The 22,091-nt window shown below is 44.8% G+C and overlaps 1 protein-coding gene across 1 annotated transcript in view; it reads left to right on the forward strand.

Annotated features, from left to right (window-relative positions):
- Positions 1–22,091, forward strand: part of MREG (melanoregulin) — a 42,542-nt gene that overhangs the window by 9,632 nt on the left and 10,819 nt on the right. The window contains exon 2 of the mRNA XM_016196896.2: positions 5,719–5,878. Coding sequence (XP_016052382.1) covers positions 5,719–5,878 — 160 coding nt within the window. The remainder of the gene's footprint in view (positions 1–5,718; positions 5,879–22,091) is intronic.

The following is a 22,091-nucleotide window of genomic DNA, read 5'->3' on the forward strand; positions in this document are numbered from 1 at the left end:
AGAAGACACAGAAGTGTGTAGGAAAGAGAAAAGACAGCAGAGACAGGGGAACATGCTTGTAATTTTGAAAAGATTGGTTAGTGTAGGCGGCATGGAGGAGGTGATGTGTAAACAAAGATTTGAAGGCGGGGAGGGAGTGAGGCTTGTGAGTATATGTGGGGAAATCATTACAGGTAGATGAATCAGCGGTTCAAGGGCCTGAGATGGGTGTGTGCAGATGGGTGTGTGCATGTGGTTGCAGGGAACTGCTGATAAAGGCCAGAGTGGCTGGGTGCCCATTGGGGCCTTAGAGACCACAGTAGGGCTTATACTTTTAAGTCAGGTGGGAGCCCTGGGGGATTTGAGGGAGGGGTGTTATGATCTAATTTACATATTAAAAGGATCACTTTGGCTGTTGTATGGAGAAAAGAATTAGTGGGGGCAATGGTGGTAGCAGAGAAAGGTAGATAGAGAAAAAAAAAACGGTTGCAGGAATTCTTATGCAAAACTCAGAGGTGCTGGCTCTGGAGGTAGTGGTAGAGGTGGATATTTTAACAGGTACTGTCAATAGGATTTTCTGATGGATTAGGTGTCCAGGGATGAGAGAGCCACAGATGCCTTGAAGGGTTTGGCCTGAGCAATCTGAAGGATGGGGTTCCATCCCCTGGGGAGACTGCTGGTGGGAGGTTTGGTGGGAAGATCAGGTGCTTGGCTTTGAATTTGAATGTCAGACACTCAAGTGGACATGGGGAGAGGGCAGGTAGATAGAGGACTCAGATTTGACAGAGAGGTCTGAGTTGGGGAATATACGTCCAGATTTAGGAGTTTCCCTCATGAAGATGGTATTTAAAACCATGAAACCAGAGGAAGTGACCATAGAGGGAGGAAGGGAAAGGTCTGGAAGCCAGGTGCCCAGTAGGCAGGCCAGTTCCTAGTGGGGAATCAGACTGAAAGGCCTTAGGTAGTGAGGGGGTGGCTCCCAACAGCCTTTAGAGGTCGGGTTTTTTGCTTTGGTTGCTGTTAACTGGAAATTTTATCTCTTCACTGGTTCAGAGCTTCAGTCTTAAGCCAGTGATCGCTGACACAAGGCCATCTAGGGGGGAAACAGAAAAGTCACCGGGACTGCTGACATCAGCAGTGGGTCTTTCTCAAATCTTTCACTGATGACCCTTGTTGGTGCCGAGGACTCACAGGAAACTCTTGTAAGCCACTTGCGTGCCTTGTAGCACTTTGCGCCAAAGCCGCTGCGCGAGGAGTCCAGTGTTTCTAAGCCTCCTGTCTCCCTTAACTCTAGACCATATTGAAAGAAAAGACTTCTCAGCAATTTGGTCTTGTGCCCCAGGTGGGATTGGGGGTGGAATCTGAGACTTATTTCATCCTACCCTTTTGGGAGTAAAAACAGCTTCAGGCTTCTAATGTAACTTCAGAGCCACCTCTCAAATGCCTTAGGTTAATAAAATATTTATCATCAGCAGATGGTGGCCAGGGGCAAAACAGCCCCTCTCACTTTCTTCAGTACCTTTTAGTAATTATATAGGGGAGGGCGAAACAGGGAAGCTCCTGATTCAGTGCCCCCTTCCTCCCCTCCTTCTGTCCTCCATGGGCTTGTGGGCCCAGACCTCAGGGCCTTTGCACTGAATCTCTTTACATGCGCCCCAGAGTCCTCCATAGACTGGAGGCTCTCAAGCTGCTTCTCCAGTGGTTTGTTTAGGGCTTTTCTTTGTCCTGCTGCCTCTAGCCGAGGCGTTTAATGTTTTAAAGCAAAGTGAATTGCTGCCTTGACAGAGTAGTGATTGAGGCTATAAGGAGCAGGGACCTGCGTGCCAGCGCTCAGAACCAAGGATACGGTGAGCCAGGCCCAGTCTGCCAGATCCTGCGGAATGAGCGGGACACCCTCATTCTCTTTCATCTTGACCAGGATTTTGATAAAATTATTAATTTAATGATTTATTTGGTGATAGAAGCTACCTTTTCTGTGCCCCAAAGAAACCTGGCTTGTAAATGATGCGCAAGAATGTGGAGGGAATGAAGTCCAGGTAGAGAGAGGCTGCAGAGCAGCGTGGAGAGGTCTGCAGAGATGAGCAGGCCAGATCAGATCCTGCACGTAGGAGGCGGCAGGAGCTCCCAGCAACCAGCACTGGGGAGTCCTTGCTCACTCAGAGGCAGAAGGCCCTGGCTCTCTTTTCTGTTTGCACCGTCGCTGGGTATCAATGACTAGGCAGAGTCTGAGGCTCCTGGGACGCCAGGGGAGCGCTGCTCCTAATTAGAGCAGAGCTAGATGTGGAGGCAGCACCTGTCTGAAGATCAGAACACTTCTACTAAACAGCCCGGTGGTGACCTATGAGCTTTATTTGAATTTGTAGATTAGGGAAGAGTAGCTAGTGTTTTACACTGGCTGGAGTCATGCCTGTGCGTGCGTGTGTGTGTGTGTGTGTGTGTGTGTTTGAGACAAGGAGGGGGAGGTGAGGAGACTGGCCTGGGAGGCAGCTGTCAGTCTTTTCAAAACACGAAGAAATTGTGAGTGATTAAACAAAAGGTGGCTAGACTAGGCATGGTTAAATGTTATTACTGATTATTCAGACAAATACTGGCCAATTTCTACCCTCCTGCTTTAGAAAAATCTTTAAAAAGTGGCAACAATGTGTAATATCTGGGATTTTCTTTAGCAGTTGGGGTTCCAGCTCAGTTTGCTCCATTCAGCAAGTACTTTTAAAGCACCTACTCTGTGCCGGACCCTGCTGGGCGATGTGGGTGTAAAGGAAATATTGGATACAATCCCTGCCCTTGAAGAGCTCACTAACCTGGTGAAAAGACAAGGTTATACAAAAGAAACAAATTTAGGGAAAAGTAAAAACCATTTTCAGGAAAGAACTAGGGGTTCTTGGCCTGAGAGGCCCATGGCGTCAGGAGCATGGTCAAGCTCCTGGTGAAAGCTGTGCTCTCGGGGTCTGGATGCCTGGAGGAGAAGCCCCAGATGAATTTGCTGGTTTATACAGGTTTGCACTTGATAGTGTAGTTATTATCTGAGCCGCTCTGTTTGTGAGTGCATCCCCAGCACAGCATTTGGATAGCAAGTCTTATGACCTGTGGCTGCTTGGAGAAGCTCCTTCAGGGACTCTTGCTGGGAGTCCCTGACCCAGGAGAAGTCAAGCAGCTCCATAGGCTCATCCCAGTCTGCAGAGTGGGACAGTATCCCCCATCCTTTTGACCTCAGATGGTTGTGGGCTGTGTAAGGGAGGGGTGGAATGTGGAAGCCCTGGCGGAGAGCCCCGAGCAGTGCAGTGGTGCTTTATCCTTGCTGCAAAATCTGTTCAGGCAAAAGAAATTGGAGTCAGTGCCTTTCATGTTATCCACACCTCTCTGGTGTCTATTCCTCATTTTCCCAGTGTTCTCTCTTTCTTGGCTCTCACCTGCTCTCTCCAGCTCCCTCCCACCCCTGCTCTTAGGTCTAGCTATTCCCCTGAGGTCTTTCCTCACTCCCCCTCTGATCCCTGGCTCAGAGCTGATGGAAATGCATGTGCATTTCTCCCAAGTCCAGATCTCCAGCCCTGCCCTTGCTTTTAAGCCCGGATCCCGACCTCTTTCTTAAGGTCCTGCAGGTTCACAGGGCTTCCTCCCTTATATTCTCCTTAAAGGCATCGCAGGTCAGCCTTGACTACTCTCCTTGCACCTCTGTGCTGCTGTCATCAGTCACAGGGCTGCCACTTCCCCTGCTCAGATGCTGCTGGAATCCACCCTCTCAGTTTCCATTCCCACCGCTATTTACCTAGCCCACACCCTTGTTCACTCTGACCCCAAACAGTATTTCAAAGTGTTCAGCGTTACACATGCATTTATTTAGCAATAGAACCCCACCTTTTCCATGCCCCAAATAAATTGTCTTTGTATCTCTAACCAATAAGATTTTGAACAGAGTAGCTGCTCTGGTTGTGGTGGTTTGTGGGCAGCCTGCCCGTCTTCTGTTCCACTCCTCTCCCAGTGGCCCCCAGGCCCTGACACTAGGACCTCAAAGAGCATGGCATGAAAACCACACCTGCTCTCATGGGACAGCCTCCTAAGCCATCTCCTTGTTCCGTCTTCATGCAGAGTTATTTCTCTAAACCCCAGACCTGACAAGGCTCAAAATCCCGTTGTTAACTTGTCATAGTTTAGAGGATCAAGCCTGAACTTCAGCACTATCCTCAGTTTGACCCATATCACCTCTTCTTCGCGTCCCTGCGTTTCCCTCCCTCCTTGCACCGTGTGGTATAGCTCTGCAGGAACGATGGGAATCCCCCAACCCTGCGGGAACTAAGCCTTCAAACCTGTGACCGTGCTGTTCCCTCTGCCAGGAATACCGTTCCCCTTGCTTCCCTTCCTGGTGAAAAGCTGTGCATTCCTCAGGTCTGGGTTAGATGTCGCCTGCGCATCATCATGCTAATCCGTCACTCCTTCATGTCTCACCTGGTTACCTCAGTTGCATCTTCATGAATCCCCAGATCCACTCTGGACCCCTCTCAAGCATTCGCCACACTTTAGCCAGAAAGATCTTTAAAGCTGTAATGCTGTTCATGTCACATCATAGTCCTTAAAACTCTTCCATATCTTACCTTGATGTTAGGAATAAAGACCAGCTTTCTGAAGAATGTAAGAAAACAGAGTCTACAAAGCCATGTGGATCTGGCCTTAGCCACTTCCCCAGTGTCTTTCACTGTCTGGCCAACATCCCCTTTCAACTAATGCATATGTGCACCCTGCTTCCTCTCACCCCAGGGCCTTTGAACATGTTTCCATTGCCTTAAACTCTGTTCTTATCTTTCTGTGTAAAGTTCAAGCACCCCTTTATCACAATGCCTATCTGACACCTACCTCCATTAGCTCTCAAAGCTCCCTGAACTCCCCCTTTATAGCACTATCACACTTTTTAATTATATAGTCATATGATCATTCATTAATGTGTTTCCCTACCTAGACTCTAGTGAGGTCCAAGGGCAAGGACCATGTCTATGTTGCTCACAGTTTTATTGAGTCCTGTCATTAACATGGAGTCGGTGCTTCATACGTATCATTAGATGAAGGGAATAGCCTCAGCATGACTCCACCTGTCCAGTCCCACAGAAGTTAACTGGGACTATGTACAAACATGTCCTAGGTTTGACTCTCTGCCACTCATCTCCGTAAGCCCAGGCATGGATACTGCCTTATAAAGAGTAGATCATAAGACCAATGTACAAAATGGGGCTACTGAAATTCTTACCCAACATCCAGCATTGTTTATTGAAACTATTTGGATATGCATGTTTATTACTTAATTTTCTTGTTATAAGGAAATTGATAGACATTTCATACTATTGTCCTTTATATCTACTGTGCTTCCTTGAATTCAAAGACAGTGAAAAATTCATCTCTTTATGTTAATTGTTTTCATCTTTTAATCACATGAGTTCTAGCCCCCATTGAATTTCCTTTTTTTGTTTTAGCTGCCTGGGTACTTGGTGCTAAATTTCATGTTTAACATGGTAAAATTACCTCTGCCCAGGTGTACGATCGCATCTCTTCCTGTTGTTTTTAAAGTGGCTTTTAATTGTTCTGTTGTGTTATGCTTAACTATTAGAGACAATTCAGACTTTCCTGTTAGAAGTATATATTCCATTGCATATTATATAATATATAGTATCTACTGTTTAGTTTATTTCTATTAATTGCCTGCCTATGATATATATATTACAAAACCCTCTCACACCTTTGTTTTATACACAGTGGTAACAATCCGTATTCTTCGTTTGGAGCCACCCTGGCGAGGGACGATGACAAAAACTTGTGGAGTGCGCCTCACGATGTGTCCCACACAGAGGCGGACGATGACAGGCTCCTGTACAATCTGATAGTTGTTCGCAATCAGCAGGCCAGGGATTCAGAGGTAAGTGCCTTTTGAGACCTTGCTGTGTGCAGATAACCATGTCCGATAAAAAGAGCAATGACTGAGAAGACTGGCTTGAAATAAAAGAATGAAGGCTGAGGTGTTCGACATGAAGGTATTGTAACAGCTTGTAGTTGGTAATTATAGCTGGTCTTGGTAGGCCAGCTTGACAAACAGATAAGACTGATTTCTAATTATTACCTTAATGAGACAAATTACAATAGTACAGAAACAGCAAGCAGGGAGATCGTGAAGATAGTCTGTCATCTTAAATGGCTCAACCAGTCCGCCTCTGTCTTTCCAGGTGTTCAGCAAGTCACAGTTAGAAGCATCATACTGAAGGTCGGAGGCTGCTTTGCATTAGCACCAATTCTGAATTAGTGGGACCTGAAGTAGTTGGGTTTTTTTCCTATTTATAGCTCCTTAAATGAATCAGGCAGCAGCATATCTGCCATATTTGAGATGATTTTTGTGATAAGGCTTGAAACCACTCTTCATGGACTCTCAATCCAAAGTTATTGGCATGGGGACACTAGAACATTGAAAAGGAGAGGACTTAAGAGAAACAGCAAAGGGGATCATGTTTTATTTTCTCTTTTATTTCAAAAGTAGTATTATATAGTACTATGTATATAGTATAATAAAATGTAGTAGTAAGGGTATCATTTTCCAAATAATACAACCAGGTTTTCTAACTTCTGTGTCCATTAGGCAGCCCTGAGTACATAGATACCTATATGAAACATAGATATCTATATTAAATACAGACTGCATGTTTCTTTGTATTTTCTAGTAATTGAGAAGAATAGGACTATTTAAACCCCAGGTTCTGGCCCTCAGGAAAAGTGTGTGTGTGTGTGTGTGTGTGTGTGTGTGTGTGTGTGTGAATGCTGGGGGAATTTTTGCTAATTAATTGCTAACTATTTTTCTTTCCCAAGGCATGCTTTAGCAGGAAGTGATAACCTTTAGGCTATCTGCACCCTGGTTCTTTTATTCTGGTTTGGCTTGGATGCCCTTGGGGGGTTAGAAGTGGGTATGGAGGTAAGGGAAGGGTGGACAGTTGCCCCTGGTTCTTGAGGCCTGGGGAATGCTGGGCTGGAGAGTCCCACAGTGGCTGTTGATGAGTGTCCTTCCTTGGGTGTGGAGTGCTGATGGGGACAGCTTCTGCTGGATAGCCATCACAGGGTTTAACTCAGGGGCGCAGCATCCTACTAGTAGCCTGCTCTGCACTATCCCTGGCTTCCCATGTCCACAGCACAATCCCCTCCTTGACTAGTAACACCTGAAGCACATCCTAAGTCTGCTCCAGCCAGGAACCGCTGCCCTGGCTGCCCTTCCTGAGCATGTGGACAGGAATGCATGACCTTGTTTTCTGCTTCATTAATGGGAAGCGCCAGCCAGTCCTTTGCTGCACTGGGCTGACCAGTTAGGGTTTGTGCTGGGGAGAATAGAGCGAATTCTTCTCTTCTCTTCCCCTTCTTCCCCCACTCTGCCCAAAGCAGTAACAGCGATAGGACCATGATACATACACAGTACACCCCTTTCCTCCCCCACCCCCAGGGCCTGTGCACATGGGACAGGCCTTGAAGGGTGTTTGGAGCTGAGCCTGGCAGCCCTCTCTGGAGGAGCTCCTGCTTCTCTGCCCTGTTTGTGTTCACTTTTGAAAAGATGGTAGAGGGGGCCACATGAGCTACAAAGGACTCTGAATAGACGCAGCTCCAAAGCTGCCCGTTGTGTCTTTGCTCTGTGCTTCTTGGACCTGTGTGAAGAGCCATCCAGAAACCCTTTGCTTCTCCTTGCCTAAGAAAAGAAGTCAAGCTTACTTCTAGAGGGGCTCTGTAACCAAGACAGGCAAGCAGTGAAGATGTGACAATAATTATACATAAGATGATTTGAAATATCTCTGTTCATGGTGCTTCCTTTTTTAAGTGTAATATATATATATATACACACACAGGTACATATATATAAATGTATACTTATTTTATATGTAAGTATATTATATATATGTATTGTAATATACATAATATATATACATGGTTTAAATTTTTTCATATAAAATGCATATAAAAGCATATAGTAATAGTTCTATTCATTTGCCTACAGGTGGGATTGTACATTACAGGCTCTTCTGAACGATGCTTTGTTTTCCCACTTAATAACATATTTTGGACATTTGTTCATTTCAAAGTGCTTAGATTTACCTTATTGCTTTTGAGGGCCCCCTAGTATTCTCTTGGATGGATTTAATCATCATTTAATCCGCCAGTCCCTGTGGATGGTTAGGTTGATTCAGGTTTTTTGCTTTTAGAAGCAATGGAACAGTGGATATCCATGTGTACTTGTATGACCTTCCATAGTTTTTCCTGGACCAAAGAGCATGTGCATTTAAAAGGAATTGTCACAATGTTTCCTTCTTGGAGGTACCTGTGAAAAGCACTTCCAGTTGCAGAACTGAACATCATTGGAAGCTCATACTGTGTTTAAGAGGAGCAACTACCAAGCTCCAGAGAGCTGTTTCCATGCTGAGAATGTGAACCCGCAAGTGCCAGGACTTTCTGATTTTTAGGAGAAGCTGAAAACACAGATTTACATATAAAATGTCCAGATTTTTAAATGAAAATGCACGTAAAAAATGTGTCAGCCAAACAAAATATGTCTATGGGCTACTGATCTATAGCGAACATTTACAACAAGGATTGCCACTACTTATTATTACTGTTATTATGTCCAGTGTGATTGAAAAGTGAACTCACCATTAATTTAGAAGGTGGAAGAGGGAAGCTGGTGGGGGGGGTGTTTGAAATTTGAACAAATTCCGTATCTGTTAACATTGCTCATTTCCTTTTTCACACAGGATGAAATTGGTACAAATTTTAATAAAACAGGATTTTAGTTTTGAAAGGAGAACAAATTCTACCTAGAAACAAGGAACCCTAGTATTTTTGCATGATGCCGTTTAGAAGCTCAAGCAGAGTATTGAGGAAAGCTGATCATTATGTTTTTCCTTGAGTAGCAATATCACGAAAGACCCCAGGAACATCCATATTTGGAATTCTCTGAAAAGTGAAAAATAACTTCAAAACAGTGTGTGTGCTACTTACATTCCCTTATTGAACTGAAGCTGGCAGAGGAAGGATTGCAAATAGTTAAGGCTAAATTTGCAGTGTTTTCCCAAATTGGGAGGGGAAAAAAAATCAGAAGACACATGGGAGAGCAAATAATGAAGCGAAGGTATGAACTTAAAAGTAACTCGCAGTGTCAGAAAATGTAAGGAGGAACATTATTTCAGTCTAATAGAATCCACGTTTCATTTACACAAGCCCTTGAAAGCTAATGGAAAACTGACTTTCAGCAGAAGACATAATGCATTTGCAGACCTCCAGGTAGTAGAAAAATTATTGCTCTTGTCTTTGAATGATGTCATAAAATACTTTAATTTGGCTAAGCAACGGTTAACAACCTCAGAATCATGGCACTGAATCATTCTTCTTATGTTCATTCTCGTTAAGCTAGTTGTACTTCACCTACCACTCTGTTCTAGGGAGCTTAGGAATAGTTAGTGAAATATCAATGCACCTTATTTATTTGTGTAAATAATTTAACAATATGGGAAGATCTTGTCTTCCAAGATATTAATAATAATGAAAACAGTGCCAGGCACACTGTTCAACCACTTTACATGTGTTAACTATGTCCTGTTCAGAACTCAGTGATGTAGGCACCATTATTCCTCTTTGAAGCGACTTGTCCAAGGCCACACTGCTGAAAGTGCAGAGTTAGGATCTGAATCTAGGCTTTGTGAATGATACGATATATAATGAGCACCATGAATGAAACTGTGAGAGAGGAACTGATATCGTTTGAGATTCAGTGTCGATTTCGTAAGGCATGAGCAAAGCCCGATTCTGTGACTTGTTGATGCCAGTGATAGGAAAGGCATTCTCACTGCAGGGGAGTGAGAGCTGTGCTTGGTTTGAGGTTCCCAGCCTTGTTTCAGGAAGTGTTCCCGTTTATAACGTAATACCTTTCCTAAGCTGTGCTTTTCCATGCTGATTGCTGCTGGTTAAAACTCCTACTCCAGGCTTCCTTGTTATTAGCTCTGAGATGTTTCATGGTCTCTGATCTATGTTCATTGGCGTCTCTTCTGATGGTTCTGTAGTAGTTCCTTTAGGACTTTGTGTGTGGAGTCAACATTCTTACTTTGCTAAAAAAGACTTTTATATTTCTGATTAAGAAAATAAATGCTGAGAATCAAATTGTTCTCATAAATACTGTTAAGCACCTTTTGGTGATGTTTATTTGGCATAATCGGTGATGGAAATTCCATGTTTATTTAAAAATGATTTAAATCATCACATGCTCAGAGGTGTGTGTAGTTCTCATACTGAGGGCTTGCCTTCCTCTTACTGAGCAGTGCAGGGTCCCCGGGAACCAGTTGTGGGGCTGGAGTGAACCTGTGAGAAGTACTGAACCCTGCCAAACCCTGGGGTACGGCCAAATGTTATGTTTTAAAACTATAGAGGCAAAAACATAGAACATCCCTTGTTTACAATGTACAGTTTTCTTTTCCTGTGTGGCAGGCAGGCCTCCCTGCTGGCGGAGTGTTGCTAGGTAGGCATTGTAAACAGTTCCTATAGAGCGTTTCAAGTAGCAACAGACCTTCCCTGGGGTGGTCTGCAGTGTCTGGGTTGTACACTTAGCCTGTCGCACCCCTTGTACTGAAAGAAGGGACAGAACAGAGTTGACTGAGGTGTTTGAGGGAGGATGTGAGGAAGCAGGAGGGTAGAATTGATCATGTACCAGCCACTTAACTCCGAAGCACGTGGAGATATGATAATCCACTTAGACTCTGCATCGCTGTCTTTGGTTCTTTTTAAATATCCTGCTTCTCAACTCAGTATGAGAACTAAGTGGTTGATACTGCCATTAAGTTAGAATTTCTACTTTCATCATAGTAAGGACCCACTTCTAGTTTCACAGCTATTCTTATGTCAACGTGATGGATATGTCCCTGAGGGAGGCTGGTTGGTTGTTCATGCAACACTCACAGGCTTGCAAGTACCATGGGTGATATCACTTCTGCCCAATATCTCATGACCAACTATGCAGGTCTCTGAACTTGGTTTTTCTCAGGGAACCTAAAGCTATTTGAACTTGGGGGGGGGGGGGGTGTTAGGGTTCTCAGAGAAACAACCAACAGGATCTATATCTTATCTCTATCTCTATCTATCTCTATCTATTATCTATCTATCTATCTATCTATCTATCTATCTATCTATCTATCTATCTATCTATCTATCTATCTGTCTGTCTGTCTGTCTGTCTGTCTGTCTGTCTGTCTGTCTGTCTGTCTATCATCTATGGAGAGATATTTCTTTTCAGGATTTGGTTCACACAGTTGTAGAGGCTTGGTGAATCTAAAATCTGATGGAGGAGGCTGGCAGGCTGGAGAGTCAGGGATGAGTTGCAGTTCAAGTCCAAAGTCAGTCAGCTGGCAGAATTCCTTCCTATTCAGAGGTCAGTCTTTGTTCCATTAAAGCCTTCAAGTAATTGGGTAAGGTTCAGCCACATTTTGGAGGGTTATCTGCTTTCCTTGGAGTGTACCAATTTAGATATTAATCTCATTCACAAGCATCTTTACAGAAACATTTAGAATAGTATTTGACCAAATATCTAGGCACTGTGGCCCAGCCGGGTTGACACATAAAATTAAGCACCGTAGAGGATTTTACTAACACTAACCAAACTCACAAGAGACTCATATAAACCCAAATGCATGTAGCCATCTGGTGGGCTACAAACTTGATAAGTCAGTGCAGTCTCTCCTCTATAATAAATTCTATAAGGGAAGCCAGTGATTGTAGTAGATGGTGGTCTGGTAAAAAGGAATCATACAAGAACAATGACAACTGACACTTATGGAGCACTTACTGTATACCAGCTGCTTGTCTAAGTACTTTTCATATACTGTGCTAACTCCCATTGTCCTCCAGCTATGATAACCTGGTGCTTTCATCTCCAAGATAAAGTTATCACTGCTCTTTGGTTAGGATACCCTGACCGTTAATGGGGGTAGATAGAGATTTCTGAACATCACCCCCAGGTGAGTGGTAATCTCAGGTACGGACACAGCAGGGATTTGGGAGGGCAGGCAGCAGAGTGTGGAGTCCAGGGAAATCCAGAGTGATGTAATATTGGATGAATCTGGGGCTGAGATCAAGGGAGGTATTTCAAATAAAGACTCAACTCTAGGAAGAGGCTAGGCAGATACCCAACCAGAGTCAGCTGATTAGGAAGGGAAAGTAGGGATCTTTAGACATTGCAGTCTGAGTGAAAAACACAGATTTTTGCTAGTAAAGTTTAACGCACTGCCAAGACCCAGCAAGTCCTGCTATCTCATTTTTCCCCATGCGACCTTTGGACACTTTATTCCCAGTCAAATAATGATATCATCTCTGTGCCCATAGAGAGCTGCACTTCTCCAGTTGAAGGTGCATTCATTTTCCTGATTTTATATTACATATCTATATATCTATATATCTATATATAGATTATATATATGAGAGTGTGTGTGTGTGTGTGTGTGTGTGTGTGTGTATCTGGACTGAGGGCACAGAAACCGATGATGCTATTGAGTTTTGAGGCATCTCTGCCCAAAGGGACTGTGCCAGCAGCGTTCAGTCAAGATCTGCATTGTTCTCTTGGCTGAGACACAAGTCAGCCCACGGGAAGTGGTTGCCCAGAATGGTATCCCTTGTGATCAAAATAGCTCCTCCGCTTCCTCATCAGTTATTTGGCTCCATTTACCAGTTTGAAATTCTTTTTAAGTCAGAGTCGTCTAAATATGGAATCATAATGAAACCAACTCACCCAGCAGTTTTGCTGTTGGCACTTCATCCTATGGATAGTCTCACGGTTAAACAAAGATATGTGTTATTTGTAGTATTGCTTTGAAAAGTAAAAATCTGGGGGGAAAAATTTGACAAAAGCACTGGTTAAATATATTGTAAATAGCTATACTAATGGGTGCTATACAGCTTAAAAAATAATGAGGTAGAATTTATGGGTACTAACTTGGAAAGATAGTTATGATTGAAGGCTTCCTAAGTGGGTATGTATAGTATTAGCCCATTTGTGTAAAAGATAGCCCATCTGTGTAAAAGCATAACAACATTTCTGGAAGGTTACCTATGAACTTGTGAGCCAGGGTGACTGCTAGGAGTTAGGAGTAGAGGGAGGGAGCTTTCACTTTCCTGGTCCTCTGTTTAAAACCAATTTTAGATCATATGCATGTATTGCTACTTCATATACATACACTTCATACAAGCTAAAATCCCCTCCCTGTTATTTCGCAGCACACTCTGGTGGCTGTTTGCCTGTGTCTTTCTAAACTGTTTGGCTTTGTTTTACTGTGGGAGAAAGGGGAAAGGGAGGGAGGGGAGTGGGGGAGAGAGAATGAAAGTTAGTTTAGGAGGAGCTGGAACAAGCTTTGAGGGATCCTGCCAAAACGGACTGAGGCAGAATGCCTTTTCAAGGCTGTGAGAGTCTGCTGATAAATCAGGCTCTCTCTCTGGAGCTCACTCAGTGGATCTTCTGACAAATCAGGCTCTTTGTCTGGAGCCCGCTTTCTCTCCAACAGAATTCATATGGTAATGAACAGAGCAGCGGCTGTCGGCTTCCTCACCACCCCCGCCCACCCTCAACCACCCGCCCCACCCCTTCCTCTGGTCCGTTTGCTCGTCTCTGTATAGTAACCGAAAATGGCTCTTAATTGCACCAAGCCTGTGAGAGTTCTGGATACTGGCGCCCTGGGACTTCCCCATGTGAAAGTGCTCAACTGGGGCATCTCGGATGGCTGATGAGGCGTCCTCTCTAAGAACAGCTCAGCTTGCTTTCAGGTTCAGACTGAACACATGGGGAAAATGGTAGCACCCACCCAGTTCTGATGGGGGCCCAGATCTGCTGCTTCCAGACTTAAAATCCCCAAAGTACCCTGCAAGGACACTGTAGTTTTCTTGATATGAAACCACCCCTCCGTTCGGGTGTCCTTCCCGGGCTACCTGTTGTCACATAATCGGTCCACATGATCATTCTGTTTACAGTGCAGTGAGCTGTGCCCTTTGATGGTTTTGCAATCCAGAGGCAGGCCTCATGGCTCATGAATACAGCTGGGTCCGCCCTCCAGAAATATTTGTCATGTTTAACTACAAGTTACATGAGGTCAAGTCACACCGGCTCCTTTACCACATTGCTGTTGTCAGTTTTTAAAGCCCTTCACATGGGGTGAATTTCAATGGGCCAGAGTCAAAGTTGACCTCGTTCCCTCTCCTGTAAATAAAATATCTTGCAGTAGAAGGCTACGAGCACCTGGGAAATGTGCCTTTGGGCTACAGGTCCCCAGTCCTGGCTGTGGAATCCTGTGTTTCAACCAAGAACCAGAAGATCCAGGTGCTCTTGCCCATTAACCTGGCCCAGGTATTGGGCAAGTCACGAGGGAGGAATGCAGCAGAGTGAGGCTTTTGAAGGCAATCAGAATATTTTTGTTCAGTTGTACGGCTGACTACACTTTAGTCTGTTGGAGCTTACTTTTTATTTTCACTTTTTCTTTTTTGCCGCCTTTGGTGAATTTACCAGAAAGTTTGGAAACCAAGTACACGTGCTGAGGATAAGAATCCACTGCAGTTGAGTTTGTTGATAAACACAGGCCATGCTTCAGGGATGGGACCTCTTATCCATTTGCACCATCTCTTTTCCAGCAAATCACTTAAAATGTGGGGGACTCCGAGGAAAGCTTGGAGTGGAAGTGGCAGCAGTGTGTAAGACGAGAGAGACCTCAGACCAAGGACTGGTTGGGGTGTCTTCTCTTTCAGCCCAACCTTGGCAATATGCAAAAATAAATATAAAAATGCCCGCTGTCATCTTCTACCACGTATACTGTCATCTACCTAAAGTCAGTGTGGTTTCTTTATTTTTTCTAGTGGGGAATGGCTGAAGGACATACTCTCAAGCCATTTTCCCTTTGCCTCTCCAGACAGAAGTCTGGCAGGAATGGGTGATGTGTTAGATGAAGTAGACTGTTTGTGGTAGGACTGAGCTACCCAAGGATGTATCTGTGACCAGCAAGAAGGGCAGCCTTCACGTGCAGAACCCTTCTCCCTGCCTCTCAGGGCCCCCCTCTTAGCTTGTGGAAGGCCCTTCAGGGTTCTTCTCATGTGACCCTCTGCCTGCATCCCCTTTGGGTGGCTCTTCACCAAGCCTGGTTCTCCCCCCTAAGTACCCTATCCCTAATCTTTTCCCTTCATCAACTGGAAATTAAAAAGAAGCTGGTGTTAGGACAAAACCAGAGGAATTCATTGGATGATATGAAAGAAATTTGTGAACCCAAATTCATTGTAATTGGTGAAACATGAGAAAGAGGAGAGAGTTTCTGAGCAGAGAGGCCAGCTCAGCTCAGTGCTTTTTTGCTGGGCTTCCAGATATGTCCCTGTATATTGTCACTGCGGTTTTGGTCTTTCCTGAACTGGGGTCAGAGCAACCTCATCACCTTGGAAACATTGCTAGAAGCCTGAGATCCAGTATTTCTGGGAGAGGGACAGGGTGCTGCCTGAGGACCCTGAGGATGGAGGCCAAGGCACTGGGTGAGTCAGATCATTTTTTGTCCTCAAGGATTTTGTGGGGCCCAGGGGCCAAATTGCTTAATGGAGTGAACCTGGCCAGAGCTGGCAGTCAGCATGGAGCGCATCATTGAGTGGCCCAAGAATGTGGATAACTAACCAGGGGTGCCTGATGTCTTTCCCATCGGACTGGGGTTAGGTCAGGCCAGGCGCGGCATCTGAGAAATGATCTCCCTTCCCGCCGGTGGAGCCTCAGCTAATGTGGAAACACTGACTGCCCTTCACACCACTCTCCCCACCTGTTCCTCTGCCCTACTTTTGAAAGGTCTTGTCTTCCTCTCTTGTTTCTCCTGCTTTCAGTCCCCTTGGACTCTTCGTCCAGCAGCAGAAAGCCTAGAGCAGGGCTGTGTAAAACAACCAGGGAGGGCAGCAAGCAGCCCTCTGCTGGTTTCATCCAACCTTGGCTTCCTCTTGCTGGCTCAGAATATTTCCACCTGTCTGGGCGTGTCTCTGTGTGCCTGTTGCAGCTGACACAGGGTGGATCTGGTCATGAAGAGGAACTGGCTGAGGCTCACATGTACCCAGACTTTTGATTGTTGAGTGTTCAGAAGCAGAGCCTGCCTCAGCCTTCACCTTTACATTTGAATCCATGACATAGCACTTATCTGTTGCCTGCTTTAAAGTGACGTTTGGGGACCAGAAAGCACCTCTGGGTAGATAGCGACCAGAGAGAGCACATACTATTGAACTGCCTCCAGGCTTGGATAGCCATTGACTCAATGTATTGTTTATAATTAGTCATAGCAGCTGACACCTTGCTTATCATGGCAAATGTCTCCTTCTAATGAGAACACCAGTCATATTGGATTAGAGCCCACCCTAACAACCTCACTTTAATTTGATCACCCCAGTAAAGACCCTGTCTCCCCAAAAAGTCACATTCTGAGGTCCTGGGGGTTAAGACTTCAGTATATGAATTTGGGGGGACACAGCTCAATTTATAATGGCAGGCGTGCAATTGATAGGATTAAAATAGTTGTTTCATTTGGTGATCAGATGTAGACCTTTGGGCATAGCAGTGAACAAAGGGCCTGCCCTCAGAGAGCTTACATTCTACTGAGGGGAAACTGACAACAAATTAATGTAAGGTAGGTTGTGATAAGCACTTTGAAGAAAAACAAGACAATATGAGGGAACAGAAGGTCACTCTGGGCTGAGGAGCAGAGGTCTGAATGAAGTGAGGTAGTGAGCCTTGTGTAGGATATTCCAGACAGAGGGAACAGCAGTTGAGAAGGCTCTGAGGCAGGATGCACGTGGTATATGCCAGGGACAGTGAGAAGGCCAGTGTGGCTGCAGCAGAGGGAGTGAGGAAAAGAGCTGTACTGTGTGCCACTGGGAAGACTAGCAAGGACCGGATCATGAAGGCCAGTAGGCCTTGGTGAGGACTCTGAATTTTGTTCTAAGAGGGATGGGGTGTGCTTTCCAACTGAACGAGTAGAAAATGATTATTTGTCCCTTTGCAAGATTTGTTTTTTCCCTCTGGCCCCTATTACTCCCAATTTGGGAAGCTCGTATTCCTTGGGAGTCCTGGGCAGGCCTGGACCTCTCCCCCCATTGAGAGATAGTTCTCTGTGGGTCTCTTGGTCTCTGGGCATGTTGTGAGCAGAGCACTGTTGGCCCCTTGCTCTGGGGAGTCTTTTCAAGAATGTTTGCACAGTGAACTTACTCTCAGGAAGTGCAGATCTCTCTCCAGAGCAAAGGGCAGGCAGGCCTGTTGCCCGCTGTGAAGGGTCCAGGCTTCCCAGGTTGAGGGCTCCTGTCCTGCTGTGCAGCCTGCTACTCGTGCTGGTACCATTTGGTTCTCTTCCTGGTCCTGTGCTGGAATCGGGGCTTAGAGAACTCGCATAAAACGTGCTGACCTGCTGTTGCTGGGTCCCTTGTCTCTGACCCAGGAGTCTCGTGTGTTTTGCCAGCACCCATAAAACTGTGGCAGGAGAACTTGGTAGCTTGTAAAAGAGTCAAATCTCAGACACTTCACGGTTCTTCACACACCTTTAAAATAGCTTCTGTGTCAGTCTCATGACTGAGATCTTGACCATAGGGCAGTGCTTTGGTGTATGTCTGTGGCTGTTAAACTTTGTTTCTGGCCTGGCCAGGCGTGGCTCAGCGGTTGAGCATCGACCTAGGATCCAGGAGATCGAGGTTTGTTTCCCGGTCAGGGCACATGCCCGGGTTGCGGGCTCATCCCCAGCAGGGGGTATGCAGGAGGCAGCCGATCAATGACTCTCATCATCGATGTTTCTCTCTCTCTCCTTCTCCCTCTCCCTTCCTCTCTCTGAAGTCAATAAAGATATATTAAAAAACAAACCAAACAAACAACTTTGTTATCTTTGGAATCCCGCCCCCCCCCCCCCCCCGCATGTAACCTACCAGGAAACTGATAAAACTTCTCTGGTTGAAGCAGGGGTAAAAACCTAAATTTCTCCATCTGAGGCAGCCCAGCAGGCATCTTTGGAAAAGCTACCCAACATAATTTGAAAAACACTGTATTGAGCTACTAAAAGGCCCCTTTAAAACTCAACTTTGATATCTGGGAGCAATAATACATTATTTCTTACCAGAGACCAATTGGTTGTCTCTTAGCAAAAAATTACCCGTCATTAATAGGTGAACACAAATTAGTTTTTCAAAGGATAGGATCCAGGACTGATAAGTTTGATTGCAGGATATGGAGTGGGAGGTTGGGAGAGAAGGGCACTGCAGTGTTGGCCCTGGGCATTTGGACAGGGCTAAAAAGTAGAGGAGGAGAGTACTAGAAACAAGAGGTACTGAGAGGATAGTAGATGATAAATAAAAATCACATTTGAATTACTTGGTTTCCTTGATCCTTACGATTTCTTCACAAGCTTTGAGTGGGACCAGGCAGGGAGAGAGGCATCCTTACTTTCACATATATTTTATGTTGGGTTCCATGTGGATTCTCATTTGGAAAAATGAGTCTTGAAGTTTGAAAGCTCACCTATTTCACTCTGTTACCTGGAACTCTGGCATTGGGTGTTAAAAAATAGAGCAGATGTTTATTTCATGGAGCACTGGGAGGAGTGTGGCCCAGCAGATAGGATATTCATGGGGTTCAGGCCCAACTCTGCTACTGTCTCCTGACTCTACTGCTAATTTGCTGTGTGATATTGGGCAGGCCACTCAGTCTTTCTGGGCCTGTTTTCTTACCTGAAAGAGGGAGGTATGGAGGATATATCTCAAAAGTCCCCATATTTAAAGGCCTGTGAACTACAGAGAAGTGATGTTTTTAACCTGAGAAACATTATGTGTTGTGCTCCTGGGCACCTGCATCTAGACCTCATTCGTGCCCTTTGAATGAAATGGGTGCACTATGCTTGGAATGAAGGGCTGGGATATTTCTGAGAGTAAAGCAAGTAGATTGAATCTCTCCATGCCACATTTCTCTCCATGTTCAAGACATACTATGGGCCTCACGTCAAAGCCAGTTTTACTGGGACATAGTGTCCTTGGCTGCCTTAGTGCTGCAGTAACAAAGATGAGTACTTGTGACAGCTACTTTATTGTCTTGTAAACCCTAAAATATTTACTCTTGGACTGAGGCCATCACCCAAGCTTTGCCTTTGGTTTGTGCTCAGTAGACTTGGCTCAGTTGATTGTGTAGATTTAATTTTTTATACGAAAAGGACACACCACCGGTGCCTTTGAGGAGGGTTTCCTGTGGCCACTGCTTGATGACCCTTTGGAAAAAGAGATCCTCATTAGAAACAGACTGTTTTAGCCTTTTCATTTATGGGTGCAAAACATCGATTTTTCTTTCTGTAAATGTGAGATTAGTAAAAAAAACAACAAAAAAAATACACTATCATTCCCAAACATGTTAAATGTACCACAAATTAATGCCACGCCAGTTTCCCTTTTGCATTCTGGGATTACACAGGCACTGACTTAGGGGCTTGGTTTGACTTAATGATAGCTTGTCATAGTGACAAAGAGCCAGGCAGATGACTGATGAGGCAAAGGTCTTGAAAACTAATGGCTGCCAAATTCAGGATTCACCAGGCAGCGTCCTAATTGGTGTGGCAAAGGGTCACCTATGTGTCTGTCATAGCCAGTAAAGACCGGGGTAATTATACAGTGTGTATAGTAAGCGCCAGGCAGTGGCTGCTTCCTCTTAAGTGACTATTTTCTCTTGAGGCTATAGCATTACATCATGCTTGAGGCTTTGTTGGAGTAACCCCCAAATATTTGAGTGGGGGAGGCAGCATCTGGAAGCTCAGTTGAAGATTGTGGGGGACTGAAAATGGACAGTGAGTGAGATACTGGCATTGTGAGGAAAAAGGTTTTACAAGGCTGGAGCTTCAGTAATAACTCCCAGCTGTTCAAGGAACCCCACTGTTGTGGACGGGTGACCTAGACAAGCATCCTGTTCCTCTTGTGGAAGGTTTGGTGGGACTTTGGCTTGTGTTCATAGGGATGCAGTATGCTGGAGATGTGCCTGATGTGATTAGGGAAGTGGTTTAGTTTGCAGCTCTGTGGTTTTAGAAGGATATAGGTAATTTAGAGTTGTACAGTGGACAGTGACAATAAAGCAAAATTATAAAGCTGGAGTCAAGTGATGGGGGAGAGAATGGGTTGTGCGAAACATATTGTCAAAGCAGATTCACATGAGTCACAGACCTTACCCAGTATTAAGCTTTACTAATACTTTCAAAGACACAGGCAATTGAGAGGCTCCAATGAAGCAGAGGTCTGGGACATTGATAATGTGTCCCTAAGATCCCTTTTCCTCACAGGACAGGCCCCCCTGACTTAGAATGCTGGATGAGTCTAAGCGAGGTTCACTGGGTTGTCTCACACGGGGAGCGGGGGGGGGGGGGCATTTATATTATGAAGAGCTCCAGTGGGCACCTCCTCATTTATGTTTTAGTGTAGTGACATTCTCCAGGGAGCCCTGCCCTGGAGATGTTGGGTGCCTGAGTCTGAGTAATCCTTTGACCAGGGACTTTTTGCTAAGGGCATTCTGTCAATAAGGTTTCTTCCTTCTAGCAAAGAAGTTCAGTTGATAAGGAAATTAGGGTCACCTGCCTCCTCTCCTTTTTCCTGGGGGCTTATCTTCCCCACCCCCACCCCCAGCGCGCAAACACACACACACACTCTCTCTCTCTCTCTCTCTCTCTCTCTCTCTCTCAGTGAATGGGTCAAGGGCCAGCTGTTTTAACTCCTGGGGGATGAAGATGAGAGGCACTGGGGTTACTCGATAACCAATTTGACAGCTTTTGAATAAGGGAAGAGCAGTTGTAAGTAGGGTCCCTGATTATAAGGAATGCAAGAAGAGTAATTACAAAAATGATTACCACTACAATAAGAAGTATTTGGATTAAAGAAAGGAAAACTTTCAGATCTTGGGGGCTGTTTATAAAAGGAAATTGTAACTTCTGAATTTCTCTTTCCTCTCTCTCCCTGTGTCTCTGACTGGCTCGACTGAATGCCTCCCCTTTGCCCTGCCTCCCCCCCTCAAAACGATCGCACCTCTACTGGGACTCCTTCCCGGTCCTCACCTTGTCCTTGTGCTGTCCCCTTGCTTCTCTTCCTCTTTGAAGCTGGCAGAGGTCCTGGAATACAGCCGAGTAAATGCCCCACTGAAGCACCAGTGCTTTCACCCAAATACTGGGACACACACAGGAACCTGCAAATTTATCAACAGGATTTTCAATTTAACCGAATTCACTGAAAGCAAGTGAGTGAAGGTCTGTGGGTTGCCATTCAGAAAATAGTAGACTTTTCTAAATAAATTCAAATTACAATAGTCCTCACGAGTAGACTCCTCCATTATGGAGGTAATTGGATACTAGGTTATGTTAACAAAGGAAGCTGTAAAAATAATGCTTCTTAGGGATTTTAAAGTTTCTGTCCTGATTATAGAAGAAGTACATCACCGCTGTAGAAAATTTGGATAGTATAGGAGAAAAAAAATCACCTATACCTAATCCTACCCTGAGATTAAACACTGTTATACTCTCACCTGGAAGGAACCTGAAACCCTTAAGAACCCACACATGAGCGTTTTTCTGGTGGGGTTTGGCCAAAGAGGCGTCCCTTTACAGACTTTGCCACTCTTTGAAATTAAACCATTAGGTATAGTATCCTCTAGATCAAACCATTAGGTATAGTATCCTCTATGCTGCAAGCCACGCAAATAAGTTTAAGTTTTCTAGTAGCCATGTTGAAAAAGTAAACATAAGTAGGTGAAATTAAATTTAATAATATGTTTTAACCAAATATATCCAAAGTATTATCATTTCAACATGTGATCAATATGAATGCTATTAATGAGATATTTTACTTTTTTGTTTTTTGGTACTATGACTTCAAAATCCAGTGTGTATGTTACATTTATAGCTCAGCTCCAAGTAGCCACACTCCAAGGGCTCACTAGTCAGGTGTGGCCAGTGGCTGCCGTACTGGCCAGCACAGGGCTAGGTGCTGAGGGGTAGCCAGATCTTTGAGGTGTCATGCTGATTCATACAGTCCATTGTTAAATCTGAACTTGTCTCTGTATTTTGAAGAAGCACCCT

This window comes from Miniopterus natalensis, chromosome 8, assembly GCF_054644295.1.
Source record: "Miniopterus natalensis isolate mMinNat1 chromosome 8, mMinNat1.hap1, whole genome shotgun sequence".
NCBI lineage: Eukaryota > Metazoa > Chordata > Mammalia > Chiroptera > Miniopteridae > Miniopterus > Miniopterus natalensis.